The 25,490-nt window shown below is 44.7% G+C and overlaps 1 protein-coding gene across 1 annotated transcript in view; it reads left to right on the top strand.

The window, feature by feature from the left end:
• Positions 1–25,490, top strand: part of gucy2cb (guanylate cyclase 2Cb) — a 57,137-nt gene that overhangs the window by 25,473 nt on the left and 6,174 nt on the right. The window contains exons 13-24 of the mRNA XM_056296834.1: positions 565–624; positions 874–945; positions 3,807–3,911; positions 7,962–8,048; positions 10,650–10,782; positions 12,055–12,192; positions 14,369–14,457; positions 14,583–14,674; positions 16,650–16,808; positions 17,757–17,949; positions 22,950–23,124; positions 24,901–24,999. Coding sequence (XP_056152809.1) covers positions 565–624; positions 874–945; positions 3,807–3,911; positions 7,962–8,048; positions 10,650–10,782; positions 12,055–12,192; positions 14,369–14,457; positions 14,583–14,674; positions 16,650–16,808; positions 17,757–17,949; positions 22,950–23,124; positions 24,901–24,999 — 1,402 coding nt within the window. The remainder of the gene's footprint in view (positions 1–564; positions 625–873; positions 946–3,806; positions 3,912–7,961; positions 8,049–10,649; positions 10,783–12,054; positions 12,193–14,368; positions 14,458–14,582; positions 14,675–16,649; positions 16,809–17,756; positions 17,950–22,949; positions 23,125–24,900; positions 25,000–25,490) is intronic.

Genomic DNA, 25,490 nt, shown 5'->3' with positions numbered 1-25,490 from the left:
TAACAGGAGAAAAACAGTGAGCAGTGAGGGAAAACTCGGAATTCTGTCATTCCAGCTTTCTGTAATTCCTTGCACTGGTTTCATATAACGAGTGCTTATGAAGGATAAGCACATATTTTCTGCTGTTTTGAACTTGGATATATATTTTATCTTCATAGTGATAACTATATCAGGTTTTTTGCATACCAAATAAAACCTAATAACTTTATGCCAACCTAACCACACCTTATTTCTTGAAATCTTGGAAAAGTTTTGGAAACTCATTTATGCTACGTTTTGGTTTTATGTCACTGATGGTTACTTTTCCCCTTAATGCAGGTCATGAGTACGTAAGAGCAGTGGTTCTCAATCAGGTCCTTAGGTGTCACCAGTACTGCTGGTTTTCTATTCTTATTGGAGGTTTTTATACCTGGAACAACAGACAAATGTAATGAACTATAGAAAATCAGCGGCGCTGGTCATACTTGAGGACCTGATTGAACCAATGTTTTTTTTTTTAAGAAAAAGAGAGGATATGGAAAAATTCTAATGTTTTAAAGTTTCATCAATCTTCCTCCCTATAAGATTGATGACGAGAGGAAACACAAGAAGTACAAGATCCGTCGGGGACTCTACGATAAGAAGGTACCAGAACACGTTACATCAAACCCCCTAAAGCCTGTCCTTCAACCAGACACCCTGGCTTCTAGTCCTGTGACAGTCAGGCTCATTTTTCTGGTTATATTTGAAGGAAAGGGCTCTAGTTAAAATAATAATAATAATAATAATTTTTTTTTAAAAACAGAACATGTTGTGCTTAACAAATTGACAAAGTTTTGTTCTTTTTTCCAGCATTGAATCGACAGTTTACATCGTGTGTTTTTATGCTTTCAGATTGTTATTCTGAAGGAGCTGAAGCACTCAGATGGCAATTTCAGCGAGAGCCAGAGGATAGACCTCAACTCAGTAAGACTGAAACACACACACCAACATGCAAAGACACACATGCACACATACACCAAGATGGCGCCGCAGATGGCAGCCTCGGTTCTACGCTCTTTAGTACTTTTTCTGATTTTGTTTAGTTTCCAGCTCTCACTCTGATCACATTCAGCAGGGAAGAACTTTTAAACCTCCGACTATCCACCGGTCAAACTTTTTTTTTTTTTTACCATGTTTCATTGAACTGGAAAGTTTTACCAAGCTTTTATTTGGAGGAGCAGCAGCTCTGTATGGGCTTCGCCAGAGCCAACAACGGGGGGAGTGAGCCAGAGCGTTGGTTAAATTGCGACAGCAGGTATTTCACACTGCGTTCCCATCAGTCCACCTGGAGAATGTCCACTCTGGCCAACAAGATGGACAAACTGCTGTTTCTCAACAGAACAAACGTGGACTTTTCTAGATCTGCCACCCTGTGCCTCACTGAAACCTGGCTTGGTGAGTATATTCCGGACAACTCACTCTATCTGCCGCACTTCCAACTCCCCCGAGCTGACCGTGAAACATTTTGAGTATCACACATTTAATTTCCTGCATTCTGGTGAATTTGTATGCACCAATTTGCTCTTTTTCTACATCAATTTATTGTGGAAATGTCTTATTTATGTAAAAGAAAAACAACTTTCAGATAGGCTAGCCTATCGGATATCTTCTGTTACTTTCCTCTTGCTCATGTTGACTGTGAATGAAAGTAGTAGATGCATTTGAACTAATGCAATACCCTTGGCACAAATTGGTTTGTAGATGTACCTATTATGTTATCTCATGTGCCCGAAATTATCAGTTCAAGTTCATTTAAGCTAACATAAACGTCTAGGGGCTACTGTTAGCAAGCGCTAGCTAGTTCGTGAGGGGGTCTGAACTGATAACCCCAAACACAAGTTATAAACTAGATAAGGCTATAATTCATCCGGAAATACGTAAGAAAATCTAACTCAGAAACCCCAAAGGTAAGAAAGGGTGGTGTACTGGGCTAGACAAGCAAGCTGGCTAGCTACGTTACTTACGTACACTTGCTTACACCATCATTCATGCTCCGGTCTCCTGGTTGTCAGGAGCAACTGCAAGACAGCAACGAGGTCGGCAATCCCAGTGGCAAGGTTAAAATGGTATGGTCCAAGCATAGGGGTGTAGGACATCGTTGGAAAACAAGTATGAATGACATTTTAAGTAGTTCGACTGTCTTTGTTGTTATTTTACCTTTTTTGGCGAGGGGTTAATATTATCACTCATGATATATTTTTTTGGGGGGGACAAATTCACCTCTTCTAAATATTGAGGGGGACATGTCCCCCTGACCCCCCCCCCCATAAGTTACGCCTGTACCCGTCTGTCAGGATTAAATGACTACAGGCCTGTCACTCTGATATCTGTGGTCATGAAATGCTTTTTGAGAATGGTGTTGGCTCACCTGAAGGACATCACAAGCCCCCTGCTGGACCCCCTGCAGTTTGCCTACTGGGCAAACAGGTCAGTGAATGGTGCAGTCAACACAAGACTGCACTACATCTTGTAACACCTTGACTCCCCAGGGACATACACAAGGGTCCCGTTTGTGGACTGCAGCTCAGCATTCAACACCATCATTCTGGACTTCCTCCAATCCAAACTCACCCGGCTTACTGTACCAGCCCCCACCTGTCAGCGGATCAAAAACTTCCTGACAGACAGGAGGCAGCTGGTGAGGCTCGAGAAAATCGCATCCAGCACCTGGACAATCAGTAATGGCACCCCCCCAGGGATGTGTGCTCTCCCCTCTGTTCTCCTCCCTCTACACAAATGACAGCATCTCAGGAGCCCCGTCTGTTAAACTGCTGAAGTTTGCAGATGACACAATGATCATCCTCATCCGGGACGGTTACGAGTCTGCATACTGACGAGAAGTTGAACAATTGGCCCTCTGGTGCAGTTATAACAGCTTGGAGCTGAACATGCTTAAAACTGTGGAGATGGCAGTGGACTTCAAGAGTAGCCCCAAACACTGCCCCCCCCCCACCATACTCAACAGCACTGTCTGCTGTGGAAATCTTCAGGTTTCTGGGATCCACAATCTCCCAGGACGTAATGTGGGCGTTCAACACAGACACAATCATTAGTAAGGCCCAGCAGAGGGTGTACTTTCTCTGTCAGCTCAAGAAGTTCAACCTGCCTCAGGAGCTGTTGCTTCAGTTCTACTCTGCAATAATCCAATCTGTTCTCTGCACATCCATCACTGTCTGGTTTGGATCGGCCACCAAACAGGACAGGAACAGACTGCAACGGTCAGTCGGAACTGCAGAGAAAATAATTGGTGCCAACCTGCCCGCCATTCAGGACTTGTACATCTCCAGAGTCGGGAAATGGGCAAGCAGTATCACTGCAGACCCATCACAACCTGGTCACACCCTGTTCCAACTCCTCCCCTCTGGTTGACTCACATACTAGGCCAAATAGAACTGATTCTCATTCAGATACACGCATACACCAACGTACAAACAAACAGACACACACACACACACACACACACACACACACACACGAATCCTTGACACATATACTTAGTAAAACACATACTCTAGTATGATACAACTTTATTTTCAGATTCCTCGGAAATTTTCTTTGTGTTACTGCTGCTCTATCAGAAACATCATGCAAAACGTTGACACGAGTTGATTACACATGTGATTTCAAGGCTCCAGTGTTGGTAAAATAGACTATTCACCTTTTCAATATTTGTCATATTGATTACAATATGTTGAACATGTGAGGTACCACTATCCTATAAAACCTGCTCTATTCACTTCCCTTTCCCTCCCTCATCCACTTCCTGTCTTCTTCTTCTTCTGCAGCTCCTGCGCATTGACTACTACAACCTGACCAAGTTTTATGGCACCGTCAGATATGAACAGGGTGTGTTTGGAGTGTTTGACTATGGAGAGAGGGGTTCATTAAGGGTAAGTATGGGTAAAAAAGAAAATGTGATCCTATCACCCCCAGCATTAGTCTGCATATAATACTACACTGTGTTGTTTTCCCTCGAATAACCTGAGCATAATACATATTGTCCATAAATGAGCCATGATCACAAAGCCACCGTCATTATGAACTGTTTGCTGATAACCTGTCAGTGATTCATCTCCGGTGTTTTTAAAGGACTGAGCCAGATTACCCCCCTCCCCCTCTCATTCTCTCTTTGCCATATGTATTTAGAATACAGTGAAATTCTTGTGCTCTCTCTGCCTTAACACAAGGACAAAGAACATAAGGACACGCCATCCCACCCCCCACAAAAAACAGACTATGTACACAGTGAATTCATACATACACAATATACAGTACACAGATTCTCTACCATTATACCATTTGAGTCATAACTAGAGATGCACTGATTGCAATTTTCTTGGTCATTCCGATTTCTGTTTTTTAAAAGTCTGACGTGCTGGTTCCGATTTTATTTTTATTCTAAGGACTATAATTGGCAGCATACAAAATAATTTTTGTAACTTTTTTGAATGGAAATTTCAATTTTATGTTCATAATAAAACATTGACTGTTAAATAACGTCTACATTTTCTCCAAAACTGCACCAGGTTACAGTACCTTGTCTCACTCTCACACAAACAAATCTCAAAATAAAAAAGTGCTCCAGGTTACTGGGCAGAGCTTTTTTGTACTAGTAAAATGTAGGGCTGCATTCGATAGTTTCCATGGTAATCGGCAGCAAAACCAGTATTCGATTTTTTTTTGTTTTTCTCCTCCCATGAGATGACAAACGGCAGTTTGCAGTACAGCACGGGAAAAACATTGTCCACGTGAATGTGATCTGTTTATAATCATAATTTTCATAATCCTAAAGGTGTTACGACCCTTTAGTCTAGGGGACGTACAGGGCCTAACATTATGCAGCAAGAATGCAAGTTTCAACACAAAAGCCAAGATGCCAACTAATATGCAAAAATATTTAATACAAATAATATGAACTTCAGAAGGAACAAGGGAACTAAGAGCGGTGCCCAAGAAAAGAAATCATAAACCAAAAAGTGACCTCCTAAACTAGTGCAATAGGATTCTAGACTAATAAATACCGAGGGCGGCACTCACACCTAACCTGGTGTATATAACAAAGATAGGCTACGTGATGAAGAGTACACCCGTGGGCAGCTTACCTATCCCCTTGATCCTAGGTGTAAAAACCAATCCAAAACGCTATACCGTCGTAGCAATGCTGTACAGCAAACAAACATGTAACAATGACCAACCAAACAAAAGACAAGACGATATCTCTCGAACAAAGGACAGGAGGGCATTTAAATAGGCGGACGATGGCTGATTGGGTCTTGAACAGGTGCGCAAACGATGGTGGACTGGAAACCCCTGGGCTCAACAGGAGGCGGGGCATTACCTGGAGAGGGAAAATTACACAGACACACGGCACCAGGGCCGTAACATAAGGCAACAGAAGTAATGCTGTTAATTATTTAAGATTTCATGTAAAGTTCCACTCTGACAAAAAGCCTTATTTCTTTTTTCTTTTCATCAGAATCAGAATACTTTATACATCCCTGAGGGGAAATTATGTGCAACCGATTTCACTTTGAAAGTGTTTGTAGCATTTTTCAGAATCAATCAACTTTATTGGCCAAGCGTGCCTATGTACATGAGGAATTTGACTCCGGTACACAGCAGCTTCTAATACTTGCAGACATCACTCGCACAAAAGAAGAGAAAAAAGAAAACAAACAAAAAAACAAACAAAATAAATGGAACAACAACAGGACATTGGAGGCAAGCATTTATGCACAATAGGTATGTCCCTACTATACAGAGTTTTGTAATGGTTTAATAATCAACAACCTATGCCCATATATTATACCATATTGCTTATATACTGTATTGCCCATACACTATACCATATACCATACCACAACCCACAAAAAAAGTGTCTATTCCTGCACCATACTGTTTGGTGCACATCGCTCTGTAGCAGTTGCCAGAGGGTAGGGGTTCAGACTTTGTCCTGGGTGTGTGTGGGGGGGGGGGGGGTTGTCTGTGGATTCTGTCCACCGGTTTCCGAGCTGTAGAGGTGTACAAGTCCTGCAGGGTGGGTAGAGGAGCGCCAATGATTTTTTTTTTTCTGCAGTCCTTACTGTTCCTATCCTGTTTTGTTGATGCTCCGAACCAGACTGTGATGGATGTGCACAGAACAGATTCAATGACTGCAGTGTAGCTCTGGCTCAACAGCTCCTGTGGCAGACCAAATTTCCTCAATTGCCGCAGAAAGAACTTCCTCTACTGGGCCTTTTTGAAGATGGAGTTGATGTTGGTCTCCCACTTGAGGTCTTTGGAAATGGTAGTTCCCAGAAACTTGAAGGTCTTCACAGTTGACATAGGGCTGTTGTATATTGTGAGGGAGACCAGAGCTGAGCAGTGTCTCCTAAAGTCCACTGTCATCTCTACAGTCTTGAGCATGTTCATCTCCAAGTTGTTCTGACTACACCAGAGCACCAGCCGCTCAACCTCCCCCCTATATGCAGATTCGTCGCCATCCTGGATGAGTCTGATGACCGTAGTGTCGTCTGCAAACTTCAGGAGTTTAACAGCTGGGTATTTGGAGATGCAATCATTGGTGTAGAGAGAGAAGACCAGTGGGGAGAGGATACCTCCCTGGGGGGCACCAGTGCTGACTGTCCGTATACCAGAAGTGACTTTCCCCAGCCTCACCTGCTGTTTCCTCCCTGTCAGGAAGCTGGTGAGCCACTGACAAATGGCAGGGGATACAGTGATCTGGGAGAGTTTGGAGGAGAGGGCTTCTGGAATGATGGTGTTGAAGGTCGAGCTGAAGTCCACAAACAGGATCCTTGCATATGTCGCTGGGCAGTCAAGGTGTTGCAGGATGTAGTGCAGTCCCATGTTGACTGCATCAACCACTGATCTGTGTGCCCGATAGGTAAACTGCAGGGGGTCCAGCCAGGTGTCCTGTGATGTTCTTCGGGTGGGCCAACACCCGTCATTCGAAGGTCTTCATGACCACAGATGTCAGAGCGACAGGCCTGTAGTCATTCAGCCCAGTGATGGAGGGCTTCTTTGGCATTGGGATGATGGTGGAGCGTTTGAAGCAGGAGGGTACTTCACATAACTCACAGGATCTGTTGAAGATCTGCGTGAAGATTGGAGCCAGTTGGTCAGCACTGGCTTTAAGACAGGATAGGTAGACACCATCTGACCCAGTGCTTTGATTTTATTTCAATAAAAAGGAAATCCGATTTTGCCTTTGTCTCTCAATAGCATAACAATTAACTGCCGAAAGATAGCATGTGTTAAACACCCCAGTTAATTGATAACAGCAAACATGAGCAATTTAGTTTTTATAGTCTCCTACTACTACTACTACTGCTACTACTACTTTCGGTGGCTGTCGTTGGGGTTCGCTACAGCAGATCATCTGTTTCCATTTCTTCCTGTTCTCTGTTTATAGTCTACGGCTGTAATTTATTGATTATTGTACAGTCGCTCCCTTCCCCCCGTCGTAGTGAAACTCCTAATACCTTTGAATAATTGCTGTCGAGTATTAGAAGCCCAAAAAAAAAGGTATTCAGGACAGCCCTAATAAAATCCAACTGAAAATGAATTGCAGTATATCCCACTTTATCTAACATGTTTTACTTTCCCAAAGTACACAACGGTTTTTTGACGATATGTTTTACCATGTGTGCGTGTGTGTGTGTGTGTGTGTGTGTGTGTGTGGTGGCGGCGGCGTTACGGTCTCTGCTGCTGTGTGCACCACATGCATGTTAATTTGACCGGCACAGAATCAGATATGCTATCTTGAGACTGACCAGCCGGTCACCAGTCATGGCCAGTCAAGCTGAAAATCTGCCGATTCCGGTCACCAGCGATCGATCGGTATCGGTGCATCTCTAGTCATAACAAAGTTTGAAACTGCCTGAAAACAGTGTAATTAGAGCAGCAGATGAGTTAAGACAAACTCTCTTTGTCCCACCCAGTATGTGTTGAATGACAAGGTGTCGTACCCTGAGGAGACCTTCATGGACTGGGAGTTCAAGATCTCTGTTATGTATGACATCACCAAGGTGAGAGAGAGAAATCCTTCGTTGTTATGGTGGGATAAAATAACACGTTTTATGACCTGATCTTGTATTGTATATGCTGTGTTGTATTGGGATTGTATGGAACATCTGAAATTGCTGAGAACACCAGGAGCCATATGTTTGACTTGATAAATATCAACCCCGTTACGAGAGCGTTAAAATGACCAGAACAAGAGTTATTTTATTAGCTTTATTTTTCAGTTTACATAAGGTGTAGTGTTTTTGATTTTTTTTACACTTGCATTTTCATTCTTTCACATAAACAAGAGTATAAGCCAAGTATATTAAAGGAATTCCATCGGTCCTTCTAACACTTTACTAGTCTTATTCATACACGGTGTATATTTCCTTTCTGTTCTTCTGTGTCGCTCTTTGGGTTTTGATTTTTTTTTTTTTCCCCATTAAGATTTCTTCATCGATATCTAACCAGTCACTCTGGGCTGAGGGTTCTCTTTTCCCCATTTTTTAAGTACTATCCTGACAAGATGTCCATTCCCAGCATTAATGATTCTTCATTATGACTTGAATTTTTATAAGCTTGGTTTACATTTTAATGCCTAATTTGTGAATGAATCTTAAGGATCTTAAGTTTGAAAACTGGAAACATGCTACCTGAGAGATTAGCTTTGTTGTATTACAGCAAGAGGGTCCAGGGTTCAGTCCTGGTTCTTTTGGGTGACGTTTGTATATTATCATGTTCACGTGGGTTTTCAACCTGTCTTGGAAACATGCATGTCTGCTGAAACAGAGACTTTAAATGCCCAAAGGTAAGAATGATCACATGTGATGGACTGGCGACCTGCCCTCCTGCTATAGGCTCCACCTGAAATGCATTAAAGAAAATGGATGAATGAAATTTTATATCATTAGATATCATCATAGCATGTCTGCAGCCTGGCTATCTAATCTAGCCACTTGATGTTAGATTCAGAATTGGAATCATATTTATTGCCAAGTAGGTCAAGAACATACAAAGAATTTGATTTAGTATGTTGGTGCATGAGGAAAAAGGGAAAAATTAACAGCAACAGTAAGGTAAAAGTTAAAAGCATAATAAAATATATTAAAATATATATACAAGACAATAAAAATAGATGAAATAAGGTGCAATAATGTGGAAACACTGGCAATATGGCAAGTCTTTTAAATAAGAGGTTATTTACAGAATGAAAAGTTGTTGTAGAATAAGAGTTATTTACAGGCTAGTGCGGGCTTTATGCAAAGTGTCCATGTGCAGAGGGCACAGTAGGGCAGGTAGATATATTGCACTGTGTTTGTGCATGAGAGTGTGTGCGCATGTATGTGTGTGTATGTCATAACGTGGTGTGGAGAGAGTGTTAAAGGGGGGTGGGGGGGCAGTGTCAGTATCTGTGGGTGTCTGGGGGCTTGTTGGAAAGTTCTACTGCTATGGGGAAGAAGCTGTTCTTGTGGCACGAGGTTCTGGTTTTTATAGATTTTAACCTCTTGCCAGAGGGGAGAGTTTTAAAGAGACCATGTCCTGGGTGGGAAGGGTTGACCATGATCTTTCCTACTCACCTCAGTTTCCTTGAGGCATACAGATCCTGGAGGGCTGGCAGGTTGCAGCCAATCACCCTCTTCACGGAGCGAATGATACGCTGCAATCTGCCCTTGTTCTTGGCAGTGGCAGCAGCATACCAGATAGTGATGGAGGAGGTGAGGGTGGACTCAATTGTGGCAGTAAAAATGTGCTATTGAGGGTGATGTTGTCAGCAAACTTCAGGAGCTTGACTGACTAGTGACTGGAGGTGCAGCTGTTTGTATACAGAGAGAAGAGTAGAGAAGAGAGACAGCCTTGAGGGGAACCAGGAGTCAGAGACATGTGTCCCCAGCTTCACGTGCTGCTTCCTGTCAGATGAGAAGTCAGTGATCCACCTGCAGGTGGAGTCAGGCACGTGCAGCTGGGAGAGCTTGTCCTGCAGCAGATCCAGGATGATGGTTTTGAAGGCAGAGCTGAAATCCACAAACAGGGTCCTGGCATAGGTTGCTGCAGAGTCTTGGAGTCCAGGTGCTGGAGAATGAAGTGGCGTGCCATGTTTACTGCATTGTCCACAGACCTGTTGGCTCTGTAGGCAAACTGCAGAGGGGGTCCAGGAGCGGGTTGGTGATGGTTTTAAGGTGGGACAGTACAAGGCGCTCCAAAAACTTCATTACCACAGACGTCAGGGCGACAGGCCTGTAGTCATTGGGTCCTGTGGGCCTTCGTTTTTTGGGAACGGAGATGATGTAGAGGTCTTGAAGCGGGTTGGTACGTGGCATGTCTCCAGTGAGGTGTTAGAAGTGTCTCTGAATAATGGAGGCAGATGATTGGTACAGTGCTTCAGGGTGAAGGAAGAGACAGAATCTGGTCCAGCAGCTTAGCGGGGGTTCTGTCTCTTGGAACAGCCTTTTAACATCCCTCTCATGAATGCAGAGAGTTGTTATTGGGGGAAGGGCAGCAGGGGGCCTCCAAGGTGGGCAGTTGTGGAGAAGCCCAGGCCCCTGCTGAGAGGGGGGAGGAGGAGCTGGTAGATGGAGTAGTTTTTAAAGTATCTAAGGTTTTGGTTGTGTACATCTTCCATGCAGGGCATGTCCTATCTCCACGCCAGTGATATCGAGGTTCATGGCCGCCTCAAGTCCACTAACTGTGTTGTGGACAATCGCATGGTGGTGAAGATCACTGACTTTGGCTGTAACACTATTCTGAACCCTAGCAGAGGTAAGTCCATTATCGCTGTGATAAAAGATTCGTCTGTTAAATGTTAATTTGTTTAGTATTGGCATTGATAAGTGTGTCATGTTCTCATGTCATGTTTTTGTACTACACCTGCACGTGCTCTGAGCATATATTTTTTTCAGGTTTATTTGTCATATAGGAAAGCTAGTTTACACTTCTTCTCACAATGAAACGCTTCTTTTGCTGACGTAACCCACAAGTCGTAAATAGAAGTACTTGTAAGAGTACTTAGAAAAGTCAAAGTGCAAGAGCACGCTCTGTACAAAAAACATTCAGTGCAGAATTTGGGTGTACTTTGTTGGATAATGCTACTGTAGAGAATGTCTACAATAGTAAGGTGACATATGCAATGGTATTGTTTGTACCTATATATATATATATACACATACGTACACACTGATTCAGCTGAACTGATTGAACTTTCTGTGATAACATACTATAAGGTACAAATATTATAATATCAGAATCTGATTCTGATAATACATTATTTGTACCTTATAATTGTTTATAAACCATAATTTCAGCTAATATGTTCTAAGCAATTTTAATAATGCACGCATACAGGGGGTGTCCGGGTAGCGTAGTGGTCTATTACATTGCCTACCAACATGGAGATCGCCGATTCGAATCCCCATGTTGCCTCCGGCTTGGTCGGGCGTCCCTACAGACACAATTGGCCGTGTCTGCGGGTGGGAAGCCGGATGTGGGTATGTGTCCTTGTCGCTGCACCAGCGCCTCCTCTGGTCGGTCAGGGGCGCCTGTTCTGGGGGGAGGGGGAACTGGGGGGAATAGTGTGATCCTTGCATGCACTACGTCCCCCTGGTGAAGCTCCTCATTGTCAGGTGAAAAGAAGTGGCTGGTGACTCCACATGTATCGGAGGAGGCATGTGGTAGTCCGTAGCCCTCCCCGGTTCGGCAGAGGGGGTTGACCAGCGACCGGGACAGCTCAGAAGAGTGGGGTAATTGGAAGGGTGCAACTGACAATTTGGGAGAAAAGGGGGGGGGCAGTGCGCGCATACACACACGCATAGGTACACACATTTAATGTAATAGATAGAGGCCATTAAACTCCAGAGGAGGTACTGGTGGTCCAGCAGTAGAGGACTCTGGTTTTACTGGGCGACTCCCTGGTGTGGATGTGTTTGAATGTATGAAGGTGAAGCAAGGTTGTGATGGTGATGGAGATGGGTGTGAAAAGATCATGTATACCAAATTGAATAAAGGATGAAAATAAAAATGTACCCCTCCTCTCAGATTTGTGGACCGCTCCAGAACACTTAAGGAAACAAGGGATCTCTCAGAAAGGAGACGTTTACAGCTTCGCCGTTATCGCGCAGGAGATCATCCTCCGAAAGAGCACCTACTACACGGAGTGCTGCTCTGACCACGCAGGTTAAACACACACACACACACACACACATACACACAATGCCCTTCATTCACTGAAACCAGGGGCCTCATGTCAATTGTTACTATAGGCAAATTTGTGCATACACCTATGGAATTTTTTAGCCCTCAAGATTGTCTGACAGACAGTAGCAAAGCATGATGGTTATTTGTAATTCATTCCTCCCAACATCTGTCGTCTACCTCTTGCAACGAGCAATCACCCAGGCCTGCAAAGACATCAGTGTTAGTCAATCGGTGTCTAAATTCAGGCGTTACCCAGGCTCTACACTGATCTCTGAGACAAACTTCAGGGCTAAAAAATCCCATGGGTGTGTTTGCACAAATTTGCCCATAGTAACGACTAATACATGAGGCCCCTGATCAGTAGTCCCTGCCCAATAATTTTTCAGTCAGCCAGTCACCCTTCCTCGTCTGTCTGGTAAATCTTTGGTCATGTGTATCTTAGTCAGTAGAGCGCCTGGCATTATTGTAGCGTGCACTTCGAGCATGGCACTAATACTGCCAAAGGTTAGGGGTTCATTTCCCACTGGGGCCGCCCATACTGGTACGTGACGCAGACATTTCAATGTAAAACCTTTTGTGTCCTCAGATTAGAAGTGTTGTGGAAATGTAGTCTTTTCATTTCTTTTTTTTGGATTCCCCCCCCCCCCCATTTTTCTCCCTAATTGTACTTGGCCAATTACCCTATTTTCCAAGCCATCCCGGTTGCTCCTCCACCCCCTCTGCCAATCTGGGGAGGGCTGCAGATTACCACATGCCTCCTCTGATACATGTGGAGTCTCCAGCCGCTTCTTTTCACCTGACAGTGAGGAGTTTCACCAGGGGGACGTAGTGCATGCAAGGATCACACTATTCCTCCCAGTTCCCCCTCCCCCCTGAACAGGCGCCCCGACCGACCAGAGGAGGCGCTAGTGCAGCGACCAGGACACATACCCACATCCAGCTTCCCACCTGCAGACACGGCCAGTTGTGTCTGTAGGGACGCCCACCAAGCCGGAGGTAACACGGGGATTTGAACCGGTGATCCTCATACTGGTAGGCAACGGAATAGACCGGTACGCCACCCGGATGCCCCGTCTAGTGTCAAGTTCTTGAGTTTACACGAAATAATTTGCACCCAGTGGGATTTGACGGCGCGGACAGTCAAACACAGAAAAAACTGCAGCGGATTGTCAACAAGGCATCCAAAATCCTAGGCAACCCACTCCCCTCAGTTGAATCTCTACATACTCACTGCACCGTAAAGTGAGGAAAGAAGATCTTCTCTGACCCCTCACATCCTGCTTATCATCTCTTCCAGCTCCTTCCCTCAGGGAAGTGCTACTGGTCACTGTCCACTAAGACTAAATGCTTCACAGTTTTTTCCCCCTAGCTATCAGGACTCCGAATTCCTCCCTATAGTTCCCTCCTCACACACCACTGGCACACATACTACCGGCACACATACTACCATTCACCTAATTGTTGTTTGTAATATGTTTGTTTCTGCTATTGTGTAACTGTATTGTTCGTGATAATATGTGGCGTGTCTGCTGTTGTCCATGGATGTATTGTGCTGCAGAGTCTAACATGCTGTACCAAAGGCAAATTCCACTGGCCTTGGTTGTGTGTTTAATAAAACTATCTATCTATCTATCTATCTATCTATCTATCTATCTATCTATCTATCTATCTATCTATCTATCTATCTATCTATCTATCTATCTATCTATCTATCTATCTATCTATCTATCTATCTATCAGTCAGAACACCAAATAGTTTCATTGCTAGAGCTTTATGTGGTCTGGTGTGACCAACCTTCTCACAGTCCTCTCTCATATCACGTACATGTCTGGTCTCTCCATATTGTCAATATCAAAGAGGGATCTCGCTCGCAAGCGTTAGCGTATCTTCAGGAGATTTGAATAGGATAATACATATTCGTGGAAGATGACAAAAACCAGACGTTTCGGCATCAAGCCTCGTTACTGTATGAGGCAACGCAGCCTTGCGATACATACTGAAAGCACAGAGGAAGTACTGCTCGCAGCCAGCAAGTGCCACTATTGAGCCAAACCTGCAGAGCGTCAGATAATCACTATAGATCGACATGTGTCTTTGCTAACTGAAGTCTGAGTTATGTCCAAATACAACTTGCACCTCCATGTCTCCCAACAGAAAAGCTGTCCAAGATTCAATATCCCAGCATCATGTCCTACTTCAGACCTCACTTCAACTTCAAGACGACCTCAGAGAAAGAATTGGAGGTAAAAGTACCTGGCAGATTTGTGTGCCTTAGTTTGCATGTTTATTTGCGTGTGTATGTATCTTTGCATCTATGTGTGTGTGTGTGTGTGTGTGTGTTAATAGCTTTGTGTTGTGTGTGTCTTAGGTATACATGTTGATAAAAACCTGCTGGGACGAGGATCCAGAAAAAAGGCCCGATTTCAAGAAGGTAGAATTTTGTCTGGGGAAAATCCGCAGGTATTCCTGAGCACTTTTTAAAAAATTTTCACACCTCAGACCCATTAAATTGTTTGAATTTTGGGGCTGGAATTACTACTCAAAAAGTTAATCTATTACTTATTAGTAACTCCAAAACTAATTTTCCTAATTTTTACTCATGGTAGTAGTATTTTGTTCTTGGTACTACATTGCTCCTGTGATGGCCTGGCGGCCTTTCCAGGGTGTCTCCGCGCCTGCTGCCCAATGACTGCTGGGATAGGCTCCAGCATCCCCACGACCCTGAGAGCAGGATAAGCGGTTAAGATAATATATGGATGGATACTACATTGCTTAAAAATCAAGATACTTTTAATTCCCTTGATTATACACCTCTGTGTGAATATCATCTCATCATCAGCCGCTTCCTCCAGGGTCAGGTCGCAGTGGCAGCAAGCTAAGTAGGGCATTCTGGACATCCCTCACCCCAGCAACATCCTCCAGCTCCTCCTGGGGGATCCCAAGACGTTCTCTGGCCAGATTAGTCATGTAGTCCCTCCAGCGAGTTCTGGGTCTACCCCGGGGTCTCCTTCCAGTTGCCCGAAAAACCTCGAAAGGAAGGTGCCCAGGAGGCATCCTAATCGGATGCCTGGACCACCTCAACTGGCTCCTTTCAATGTGAAGGAGCAGCAGCTCTACTCCGAGCTCCCTCCGGATGTCTGAGCTCCTCACCCTATCTCTAAGGCTGAGCCCAGACACCCTACAGTGGAAACTCATTTCAGCCACTTGTATTCGTGATCTCACCCTTTCGGTCACTACCCAAAGCTCATGACCATAGGTGAGGGTTGGAACAAAGATTGACTGGTAAATTGAGAGCGTTGCCTTCCGGCTCAGCTCCCTCTTCACCACAATGGTCCAGTACAATTTCCACATTACTGCTGATGCTGCACCAATCCACCTGTCAGTCTCCTGCTCTATCCTACCCTCACTCATGAACAAGACCCCAAGATACTTGAACTCCTTCACTTGAGGCAACAACTCATCCCCAACCTGGAGGAAACAATCCACCATTTTCCGGTAGAGAACCATGGCCTCAGACTTGGAGGTGCTGACTCTCATCCCGGTCATTTCACACTCAGCTGCAAACCGCCCCAGTGCATACTGGAGGTCACGTTCTGATGAAGCTAACAAAACCAAATCATCTGCAAAGAGCAGAGATGAAATTCTGAGGTTCCCAAAACAGGCACACTCCTCCTCACCTTGACTGCGTCTTGAGATCCTGTCCATGAATATCACAAACAGAATTGGAGACAAGGGACAACCATGGCGGAGTCCGACACCCACTGAAAACATGTTTGACTTTGTGCCAAGAATGCAGACACAGCTCTCATTTTGGTTATACGAGGACCAGATGGCTTGTAGCAACTGCCCGGGTACCCCATACTCCTGCAATAACCCCCACAGAGTGCCCCAGAGTACACGGTCGTAAGCCTTCTCCAAATCCACAAAACACATGTAGACTGGCTGGTCAAACTCCCATGCCTCCCTCAGCACTTCCACAAGGGTAAAGAGTTGGTCCATTGTTCCAGGGCCAGGATGGAATCTGCATTGTTCCTCCTGGATCCGAAGTTTGACAATTGGTCGGCGCCTCCTATCCAGCACCCTAGAGTAGACTTACTCAGGGAGGCTGAACAGTGTGGTGCCATGATAACTGGAGCACACCAGAAAGTGTGCTCCAATTATTTATTTGTATATATTTGTATAATAATCATAATTATTTCCAATTAATTAAATATGAATTATTAATGAATACTTATTAGTTATTAATTAATACATTATCTCTGTGTGAATAACAGATAATTTTCATCCAATTTGTATTTCTTTTTTTTTTGACTCAAAAGTTAAAATCGTGGGATGAATTTTGCCCTGACAGAGAACTTCAGTCCGACTTTTCCTACAGATGGAATGACACCTCCTCTTCCCTTCTCTCCTCTTCTCTTCCATCCACTCCCACTAGTAACCTTCATAACCAGGTCAATGAGAGCTACATGGACAACTTGATAAGACGCCTGCAGATGTACTCTAAAAACCTGGAGCACCTGGTGGAGGAGAGGACAGCGCTGTATAAAGCTGAGAGAGACAGAGCCGACTTCCTCAACTCCATGCTGCTGCCGGGGTTGGTTAAAGCTTCAATTCCAATTCATTTGTTCAACTTGAGATCTCATAATCTCTTATCCACATCGCGACTTTGCAGCCGCTTCAAGTGTACATAATGGATTTTTTTTTCATTAATTTGGATTTTTTTGTTTGATGTTTTGACATTTTGATTTAGTTTTTCTCACTCACAGCTTCAGACAGTCTCAGATCATTTGATGTCAGAATTTTTTTTCTTCTCCTCATGAGAAACACTTGGTTTATACTTGTGATGGCAGAAAATAGCAGGAATGAAAGCAAGAATAAAGAAAAATGGAGCCTGCCATATGGCACGGTGGTGCAGTGGTTAGCGCGGTCCCCTCACAGCAAGAAGGTCCTGGGTTCAAGCCCTTGGGTAGTCCAACCTTGGGGGTCATCCCAGGTCGTCCTCTGTGTGGAGTTTGCATGTTCTCCCCGTGTCTGCGTGGGTTTCCTCCGGGTGCTCCGGTTTCCTCCCACAGTCCAAAGACATGTTGGTCAGGTGAATTGGCTGTAGTAAATTGTCCCTAGGTGTGAATGTGTGTGTGGGCCCTGTGATGGCCTGGCAGCCTGTCCAGGGTGTCTCCCCGCCTGCCACCCAATGACTACTGGAGTAGGCTCCAGCATTCCTGTGACCCTGAGAGCTGATAAGCGGTTCAGATAATGGATGGATGGATGGAGTCTGCTATTGGTGTTTTTTCACATATCAACATGAACTTTGTAGTGGTGGGACTCGATTTTTTATTTTTTTTTCATGTTTGTTAACCTGTCGCTCAGCGGCCTGTATCAGCTGTGTGTGTGTGTGTGTGATTTGACCTTTACAATATAAAGTGGCTTATCAGGATTTATCCCAGAGCTTCACAGTGTTTTCATGGAGATAATCAAAATGAAAGTAGACAAACACGTCAGCTAATCTGGTTTTGTTCCTCTTTATCGCTCCCTCTCTCTCCAGCCCGGTGGTAAAGTCTCTGAAGGAGACTGGAGTGGTGGAGCCAGAGCTGTATGATGAAGTGACAGTTTATTTCAGCGACATCGTCGGCTTCACCACATTGTGTCTGTACAGCACTCCCATGGAGGTGGTGGACATGCTCAATGACATCTACAAAGGCTTTGACAGCATCGTCGACCACCATGATGTGTACAAGGTAGGCACCGAGTCTGTGGTTTACTACTCTGGGGGCCTTTAAGATTATTCGTGGTATTTTGAAAAGATTATAGATTCTCATATTTCCAGGTGGGCGGCACGGTGTCGCAGTGGTTAGCGCAGTCGCTTCACAGCAAGAAGGTCCTGGGTTTGAGCCCCGGGGTAGTCCAACCTTGGTGGGTCATCCCGGGTCGTCCTCTGTGTGGAGTTTGCATGTTATCCTCGTGTCTGCTTGGGTTTCCTCTGGGGGCTCCGGTTTCCTCCCACAATCCAAAGACATGTAGGTCAGGTGAATCGGCCGTACTAAATTGTCCCTAGGTGTGAATGTGTGTATGTCGGCCCTGTGTGATGGCCTGGCGGCCTGTCCAGGGTGTTTCCCTGCCTGCCACCCAATGACTGCTGGAATAGGCTCCAGCATCCCCGCGACCCTGAGATCAGGATAAGCGGTTCAGATAATGGATGAATGGATGAATATTTCCAGGTGAACACAGACATTGCAATTCCCCCAGTTTGAGAGAGCAACTATCAGAGGTTAGCAAATACTCATGTTACTATTAACATGTAGCAGAGTGAGTATTAATACAAATACACTACCGTTCAAAAGTTTGGGATCACCCAAACAATTTTGTGTTTTCCATGAAAAGTCACACTTATTCACCACCATATGTTGTGAAATGAATAGAAAATAGAGTCAAGACATTGACAAGGTTAGAAATAATGATTTGTATTTGAAATAAGATTTTTTTTACATCAAACTTTGCTTTCGTCAAAGAATCCTCCATTTGCAGCAATTACAGCATTGCAGACCTTTGGCATTCTAGCTGTTAATTTGTTGAGGTAATCTGGAGAAATTGCACCCCACGCTTCCAGAAGCAGCTCCCACAAGTTGGATTGGTTGGATGGGCACTTCCTTGAGCAGATTGAGTTTCTGGAGCATCACATTTGTGGGGTCAATTAAACGCTCAAAATGGCCAGAAAAAGAGAACTTTCATCTGAAACTCGACAGTCTATTCTTGTTCTTAGAAATGAAGGCTATTCCATGCGAGAAATTGCTAAGAAATTGAAGATTTCCTACACCGGTGTGTACTACTCCCTTCAGAGGACAGCACAAACAGGCTCTAACCAGAGTAGAAAAAGAAGTGGGAGGCCGCGTTGCACACCTGAGCAAGAAGATAAGTACATTAGAGTCTCTAGTTTGAGAAACAGACGCCTCACAGGTCCCCAACTGGCATCTTCATTAAATAGTACCTGTTAGAGCCTGTTTGTGCTGTCCTCTGAAGGGAATCTTCAATTTCTTAGCAATTTCTCGCATGGAATAGCCTTCATTTCTAAGAACAAGAATAGACTGTCGAGTTTCAGATGAAAGTTCTCTTTTTCTGGCCATTTTGAGCGTTTAATTGACCCCACAAATGTGATGCTCCAGAAACTCAATCTGCTCAAAGAAGTGCCCATCCAACCAATCCAACTTGTGGGAGCTGCTTCTGGAAGCGTGGGGTGCAATTTCTCCAGATTACCTCAACAAATTAACAGCTAGAATGCCAAAGGTCTGCAATGCTGTAATTGCTGCAAATGGAGGATTATTTAACGAAAGCAAAGTTTGATGTAAAAAAAATCTTATTTCAAATAAAAATCATTATTTCTAACCTTGTCAATGTCTTGACTCTATTTTCTATTCATTTCACAACATATGGTGGTGAATAAGTGTGACTTTTCATGGAAAACACGAAATTGTTTGGGTGATCCCAAACTTTTGAACGGTAGTGTATGTCTGTGGGTGAATTTTCCCATGTGTAGTATGCATTGAAGCCAGTCCCGTTCTCAGGTTTAGTGTACATGAGTATGAGTAAACGGCATGTAAGATGGCAGACTACAGGAACCACCTGAGATTCAGCCTCGGGTGCAGACAGAGTGGGGTTACACCTAAGAGCCTGCAATTGAAATCTTTGGTCAAGGGCCACCGAGCTAACAAGATAATTTATAACATTTAGCGCACGCTAACGAACGGAATATATTGCTGTTTGTGGATACTCAAACGTGGCTTAACCATGTCATGTGATATGCTACTTAAGTACACTTCAACAACAAATATTACTGGCACCACTAAAGAAGATTGTAGATGAACATTTAATATCCAGGAATTCACATTATAGACACTACCACTGGCTAGCCCTGTAAAAAGTTGGCCACGATTTCAAACAATGACCATACACGGTCCAGCCATATAGTAGAATCTGACCTAGTCTTGTTTGAGAAAAGTAACTCTGGAGTAAGTAAACGAATCAACTGTCGTCTATGGGTGCGTCTCTGCCGTCTCAAAGGGGAACAGTAAAAAGAATAACTGAAGCTAGAATGCAGGACTTACATTAAATGAACGTCTGTGACGTTCAAGCCCTTGCCATGACTTGTATATCGGGGAAACCAAACGGATGCTGGCCAAGAGGATGGCACAACACAGGAGAGCTACCACATCAGGCCAGGACTCCACAGTCTACACCATCTACAGACCAGGACTCCACAGTCTACATCAGGGATAGGCAACATGGTCCAGAAAGGGCCGGTGTTGTTGCAGGTCTTTGTTCCAACCAAGCAGTTACACACCTGATTCTATTAGTCAACCAATAGTCTTTGCTAAGGACCTTGATTTGTAGACTCAGGTGTGTAACTCCTTGGTTGGAACAAAGACCGGCACCCACACCGGACCTTTCTGAACCATGTTGCCTATCCCTGGTCTACACCATCTACAGGCCAGGACTCCATAGTCTACACCATCTACAGGCCAAACTCCACAGTCTACACTATCTACAGGCCAGTGGCCATTCCTTCAAGCATGAGGATGTGCACATCCTTGACGGGGAGGAACGCTAGTTTGAATGGGGCGTCAAAGAGGCCATCTATGTGAAGAGGAAACGACCATCCCTGAACCGAGCGAGGGGGGGGGGGGGGCTAAGATTGCATCTGTCACCATCTTACAAAGCTGTGATTGTAGCCATTTCCAAATCACATTTCGCAGTATACCGTAGTTTTAAGTCTGGTGTCTGGGGTAACATTCCCGCACTGCATTCCCAGGCTGGCGCTCGTGAAGTGATGCGTAGTGATGCATTTTACGTCAACCAGAAATGATTGGGGGTTGTTTTTTATTGACAAATATTCAAATATACAGACATTACTGACATGTGCTCAACAAGATTATAAAAACGGGTGAGAGTGCCACAAAAGGATAAAATAAAAGATAAATAAAGAAGACACAAAAATGAACATTGGGGTAATGAACTACATTATCATAAAGCTATGAGGGAGAACTCGTATCATAAACGATCAAATTATTCCTCGTTAAATAATTCATCATACATTTTCAGTGTTATTGCTTTTTTATCATTTATAAGTTCCAGAGTCTTAACATACTCTTTAAATTCACCCAAAAATCCAGGAAACTTGGGGTGACTTTTGTTATTCTGCATTTATGTATTTTACCATATAGGATGAACAAATTTACAATGAATTCAGTGTTATTTTTATCATGTTCAAAATATGTAATGACTTCTTTACATTCAGATGTAATGTTGTGTTTAGTTTTGCACAGTACATAATTCTTAATTCGATTCCCAAAGCTTATTAAATTTATACAGTGGTAAATCAACTGTGTGAGAGATTCTGACCAGTGATGACTGCTTTGCCAGAGCTGAAGCGTGCGTGTCTCTGATTGGCTGCCTGGCCTTCAGGGCTTTCTGCCAGAACATTTCCGGGCTTGGAAGTGATGACAGAAAAACCCAAGAAGCGTCCAGAAACGTTTCTGATGCTCCAGAGAAAAAAAGAAACTCGGCAGCCAGAGGACAAACACAGATAACCATTGGTGTAGCGTTTCCAAGTTGGAGAGCGCTGAAAGAAGAGAAGTCATTACTCACATTGCCACAAGGGGGAGACAGAACTTCCACACTGCAGCGTTAATGAAAACAAAATAATAAATACAAAGTACACGTTCATAACAGTTTTTCCCCCTCCCCCTTTTCCTCCCCAATTGTACTTGGCCAATTACCCCACTCTTCCGAGCCGTCCCGGTCTCTGCTCCACCCCTTCTGTTGATCCGGAGGGGGGGGGGCTTCAGACTGCCACATGCCTCCTCCCATACATGTGGAGTCACCAGCCGCTTCTTTTCACCTAACAGTGAGGAGTTTCACCAGGGGGACGTATTGCGTGGGAGGCTCACGCTACTCCCCCCAGTTCTCCCTCCCCCCGAACAGGTGCCCTGACCGACCAGAGGAGGTGCTAGAGCAGCGACCAGGACACATACCCACATCCAGCTTCCCACCCACAGACACAGCCAATTGTGTCTGTAGGGATGCCTGACCAAGCCGGAGGTAACACGGGGATTTGAACCGCCGACCACCGTGTTGGCAGGCAGCGGCATAGACCGCCATGCTACCCAGGCACCCCTGGATTCTCCTTCTTCACAGTTCTGTCAGGGCACGATTTGTGTCATTTCCTCTTAGTACGAAGCGGTTAGTACAGTCGCTTCTGACATACTGTCAAAACAGTACACTACCAAGACTGGTACATAGTAGATACTACATAGTGTTAGTGTTACAGTACATAGTAGATACTACATAGTGTTAGTGTTACAGTACATAGTAGATACTACATAGTGTTAATTTTATAGTGCACAGTAGATATTACATAGTGTTAGTGTTATAGTATGGAGTTGGGACATTGCTTGACATTCTCTCTTCCTTAGGTTACAGAATTAAACATTTAGACATGGAAGTACTCTTTGGAACGTAGATATTTGTTGAGTACTTTAGTTTTAAAATGTCATGTTCATGTCCCTTAGTCTTCCTGTTGAGCATCCCACCAAGACCCGCAAAATTCCAACTTGGAAGACTGAATATGAAAAACAAACGTCACAGCTGTTCAGGGATGTAATTGTTTCCATGGTAACAAATGGACCCATACGGTTGAACTTACCTGTAATTCGTCCTGACGTTTAACGCTTCCCTCCGTCCTCAGGTGGAGACGATAGGCGATGCGTACATGGTGGCGTCTGGGCTACCCAAACGGAACGGCAACAGACATGCGGTGGACATCTGCCGCATGGCGCTGGATATCCTGGCCTTCATGGGGACCTTCCAGCTCAGACACCTGCCCGGCATACCGGTCTGGATCCGCATCGGGGTACATTCAGGTGGGTGACACCATGACCAGGAAGCAGGAGAAGAATCAGTGCTTTTTTTATTGCTTTTATGTTGTTGTGATTTCCTGGTTTTGCCGCGTTGCTGTTTGATTTTTTTTTTTTTTTTTTAATAAATTTATTTCTAGTTTTTTCCCTTATCCCACCCGATTAACCCAATGGCATATGGCCGGAACTCTTGTCGAATAACTCCCCTGGCTCAGGTTTCCACAGGAAGGAGATAGTCGTTACACCAGCTTCCTTCAAACTCATGTTGGTTGCTCTCGCTATTTTACACGCTGAAGCCTTGCATGGATTGCATCACCGTTTGATTTGTTCTTATTCAGAGACATTTTGTTGGTTTTTCAAACAATGTGTCTAATCTACTCAAATGTAATCTACTGTCCTCCTCTCTGTAGTTTTGTTGAGTGGTCACTGATCCTGTTGTTAGGTCCTCCTGATCTGCAAGTGAGAGATGTTCCCAGATCTACGTGTGACACAGTGTCCCTGGGTTATCTTGTCAGTTATTCAGTCAGATTCAGATCATGTTAGAAGTAGGGTCAGGGTGAGACCGAAGTCGATATATCAAATGTTGTTTATCTGGGTACGACATTAAACTGCAACCGCCAGGTCGTCGGTGACTAAACCGGCACCCCCACTTCAACCCCTGGGTTGTTATGAGGAGGGTGTGTGGACATCCAGCAGGACTAAAAACAAAACCTGTCAAAGGGCGGATGAGTTCCTCTGTGACCCAACGGCCATCCATACCAGGAGAGGAGGTAGGGACCACCAGGTATGCCCCCTACTGAAACACAATGATGACGCAACCAAACTCAATCACCATACTGGTGGAAGAGACTTGTTGAGGCATCAGCTGTGCTCCGACGACTTCCATAGGTCACAGAACTAATGATGATGATGTTGATGATGATCTGAGAGCATCTCTCATTTGCAACCAGGATGTGCGCTGGAGTTAACTTGTCAAATGGACAAGTGTGTCATAAAATATTTTAATCCAGCTGCGTTCATCTCCAGATGCCATGTGTACCAGTCAGTACCTTCTCCATGTTGATGTTGTACTCACAGTCTGCATTTGTATTGCCCAAAATCACAAGGTAGTCCCAAAGGGCTTTAAGATCAGTACAGTACACAACAATAGATGACATATGGGGGCGTCTGGGTAGTGTACCAGTCTATTACGTTGCCTACCAACACGGGGCTCACCGATTCGAATCCTCGTGTTACCTCCAGCTTGGTCGTGCGTCACTACAGACACAGTTGGCCGTGTCTGCGGGTGGGAAGCTGGATGTGGGTATTTGTCCTGGTCACTGCACTAGCGCCTCCTCTGGTCGGTCAGGGCACCTGTTGGGGGGGAGGGGGAACTGGGGGGCAATAGTGTGATCCTCCCATGCGCTACGTCCCCCTGGTGAAACTCCTCACTGTCAGGTGAAAAGAAGTGGCTGGTGACTCCACATGTATCGGAGGAGGCATGTGGTAGTCTGCAGACCTCCCTGGATTGGCAGAGGGAGTGGCGCAGTGACCGGGACGGCTCGGAAGAGTGGGGTAATTGGCCGGGTACAAGTGGGGGGGGGGGGGGATGGGGAAAAAAAAAACAGGAGATGAGGTGAGGAGCAGTCGATCCCACGCAGTCCCCTGTCCCACTTATCTGTCCTCTTAATTCTCCTTTTCACTGTCGTCTTTCTCTTCTTCCATTTTACCTCGTTAGCAAATACAATGGCTGATGACTGTGTGTGTGTGTGTGTGTGTGTGTGTGTGTGTGTATGTGTGTAGGTCCTTGTGCTGCAGGGGTGGTTGGTGTAAAGATGCCCAGATACTGTCTGTTTGGAGACATGGTCAACACAGCTTCCCGCATGGAGTCTACAGGCCACCGTAGGATATACATACATACACTCATAACAGCATACATGTTGACGAACAGAATCTGATCGGTACCGGTGCATGTTAAAGCCTTGTTACCCTCCAGTATGTCCACAGAAGACACTGCAGATGTACACATATCACGCAACAGTTACTGTCGTACAGGCTTGTGAATTATGACCAAAACAAGTATTCCTAAAACCAGAACTGAAGCAGAAGATCCAAAGGAGTTGAATCAAGTGCAACTGGACTTGGTATATATCCGTGAAGACGTTTCGCCTCTCATCCAAGAGGCTTCCTCAGTTCGTGCTTTTCTGACTAGACCAAGCTAGTCTGACTGGCTGGTGATGAGACTCAGAATTTATCCTCTAGGAGTCGTTGTCAGAGCTATAGATGTCCATGGCTCTTTGTGTCCCGATGTTTACCAACGCCCGTCACTAACCGAGCCATAGATATGAGTGGCTCTTTTGTGTACCGATGTCCGGCTGCGCCCGTCATCATCG

The sequence above is a fragment of the Lampris incognitus genome, chromosome 17 (genome assembly GCF_029633865.1).
Source record: "Lampris incognitus isolate fLamInc1 chromosome 17, fLamInc1.hap2, whole genome shotgun sequence".
In the NCBI taxonomy this organism is placed as follows: Eukaryota; Metazoa; Chordata; class Actinopteri; order Lampriformes; family Lampridae; genus Lampris; species Lampris incognitus.
Note: the sequence above shows the minus strand (reverse complement) of the source record. Positions and strands in the feature narration are given on the sequence as shown.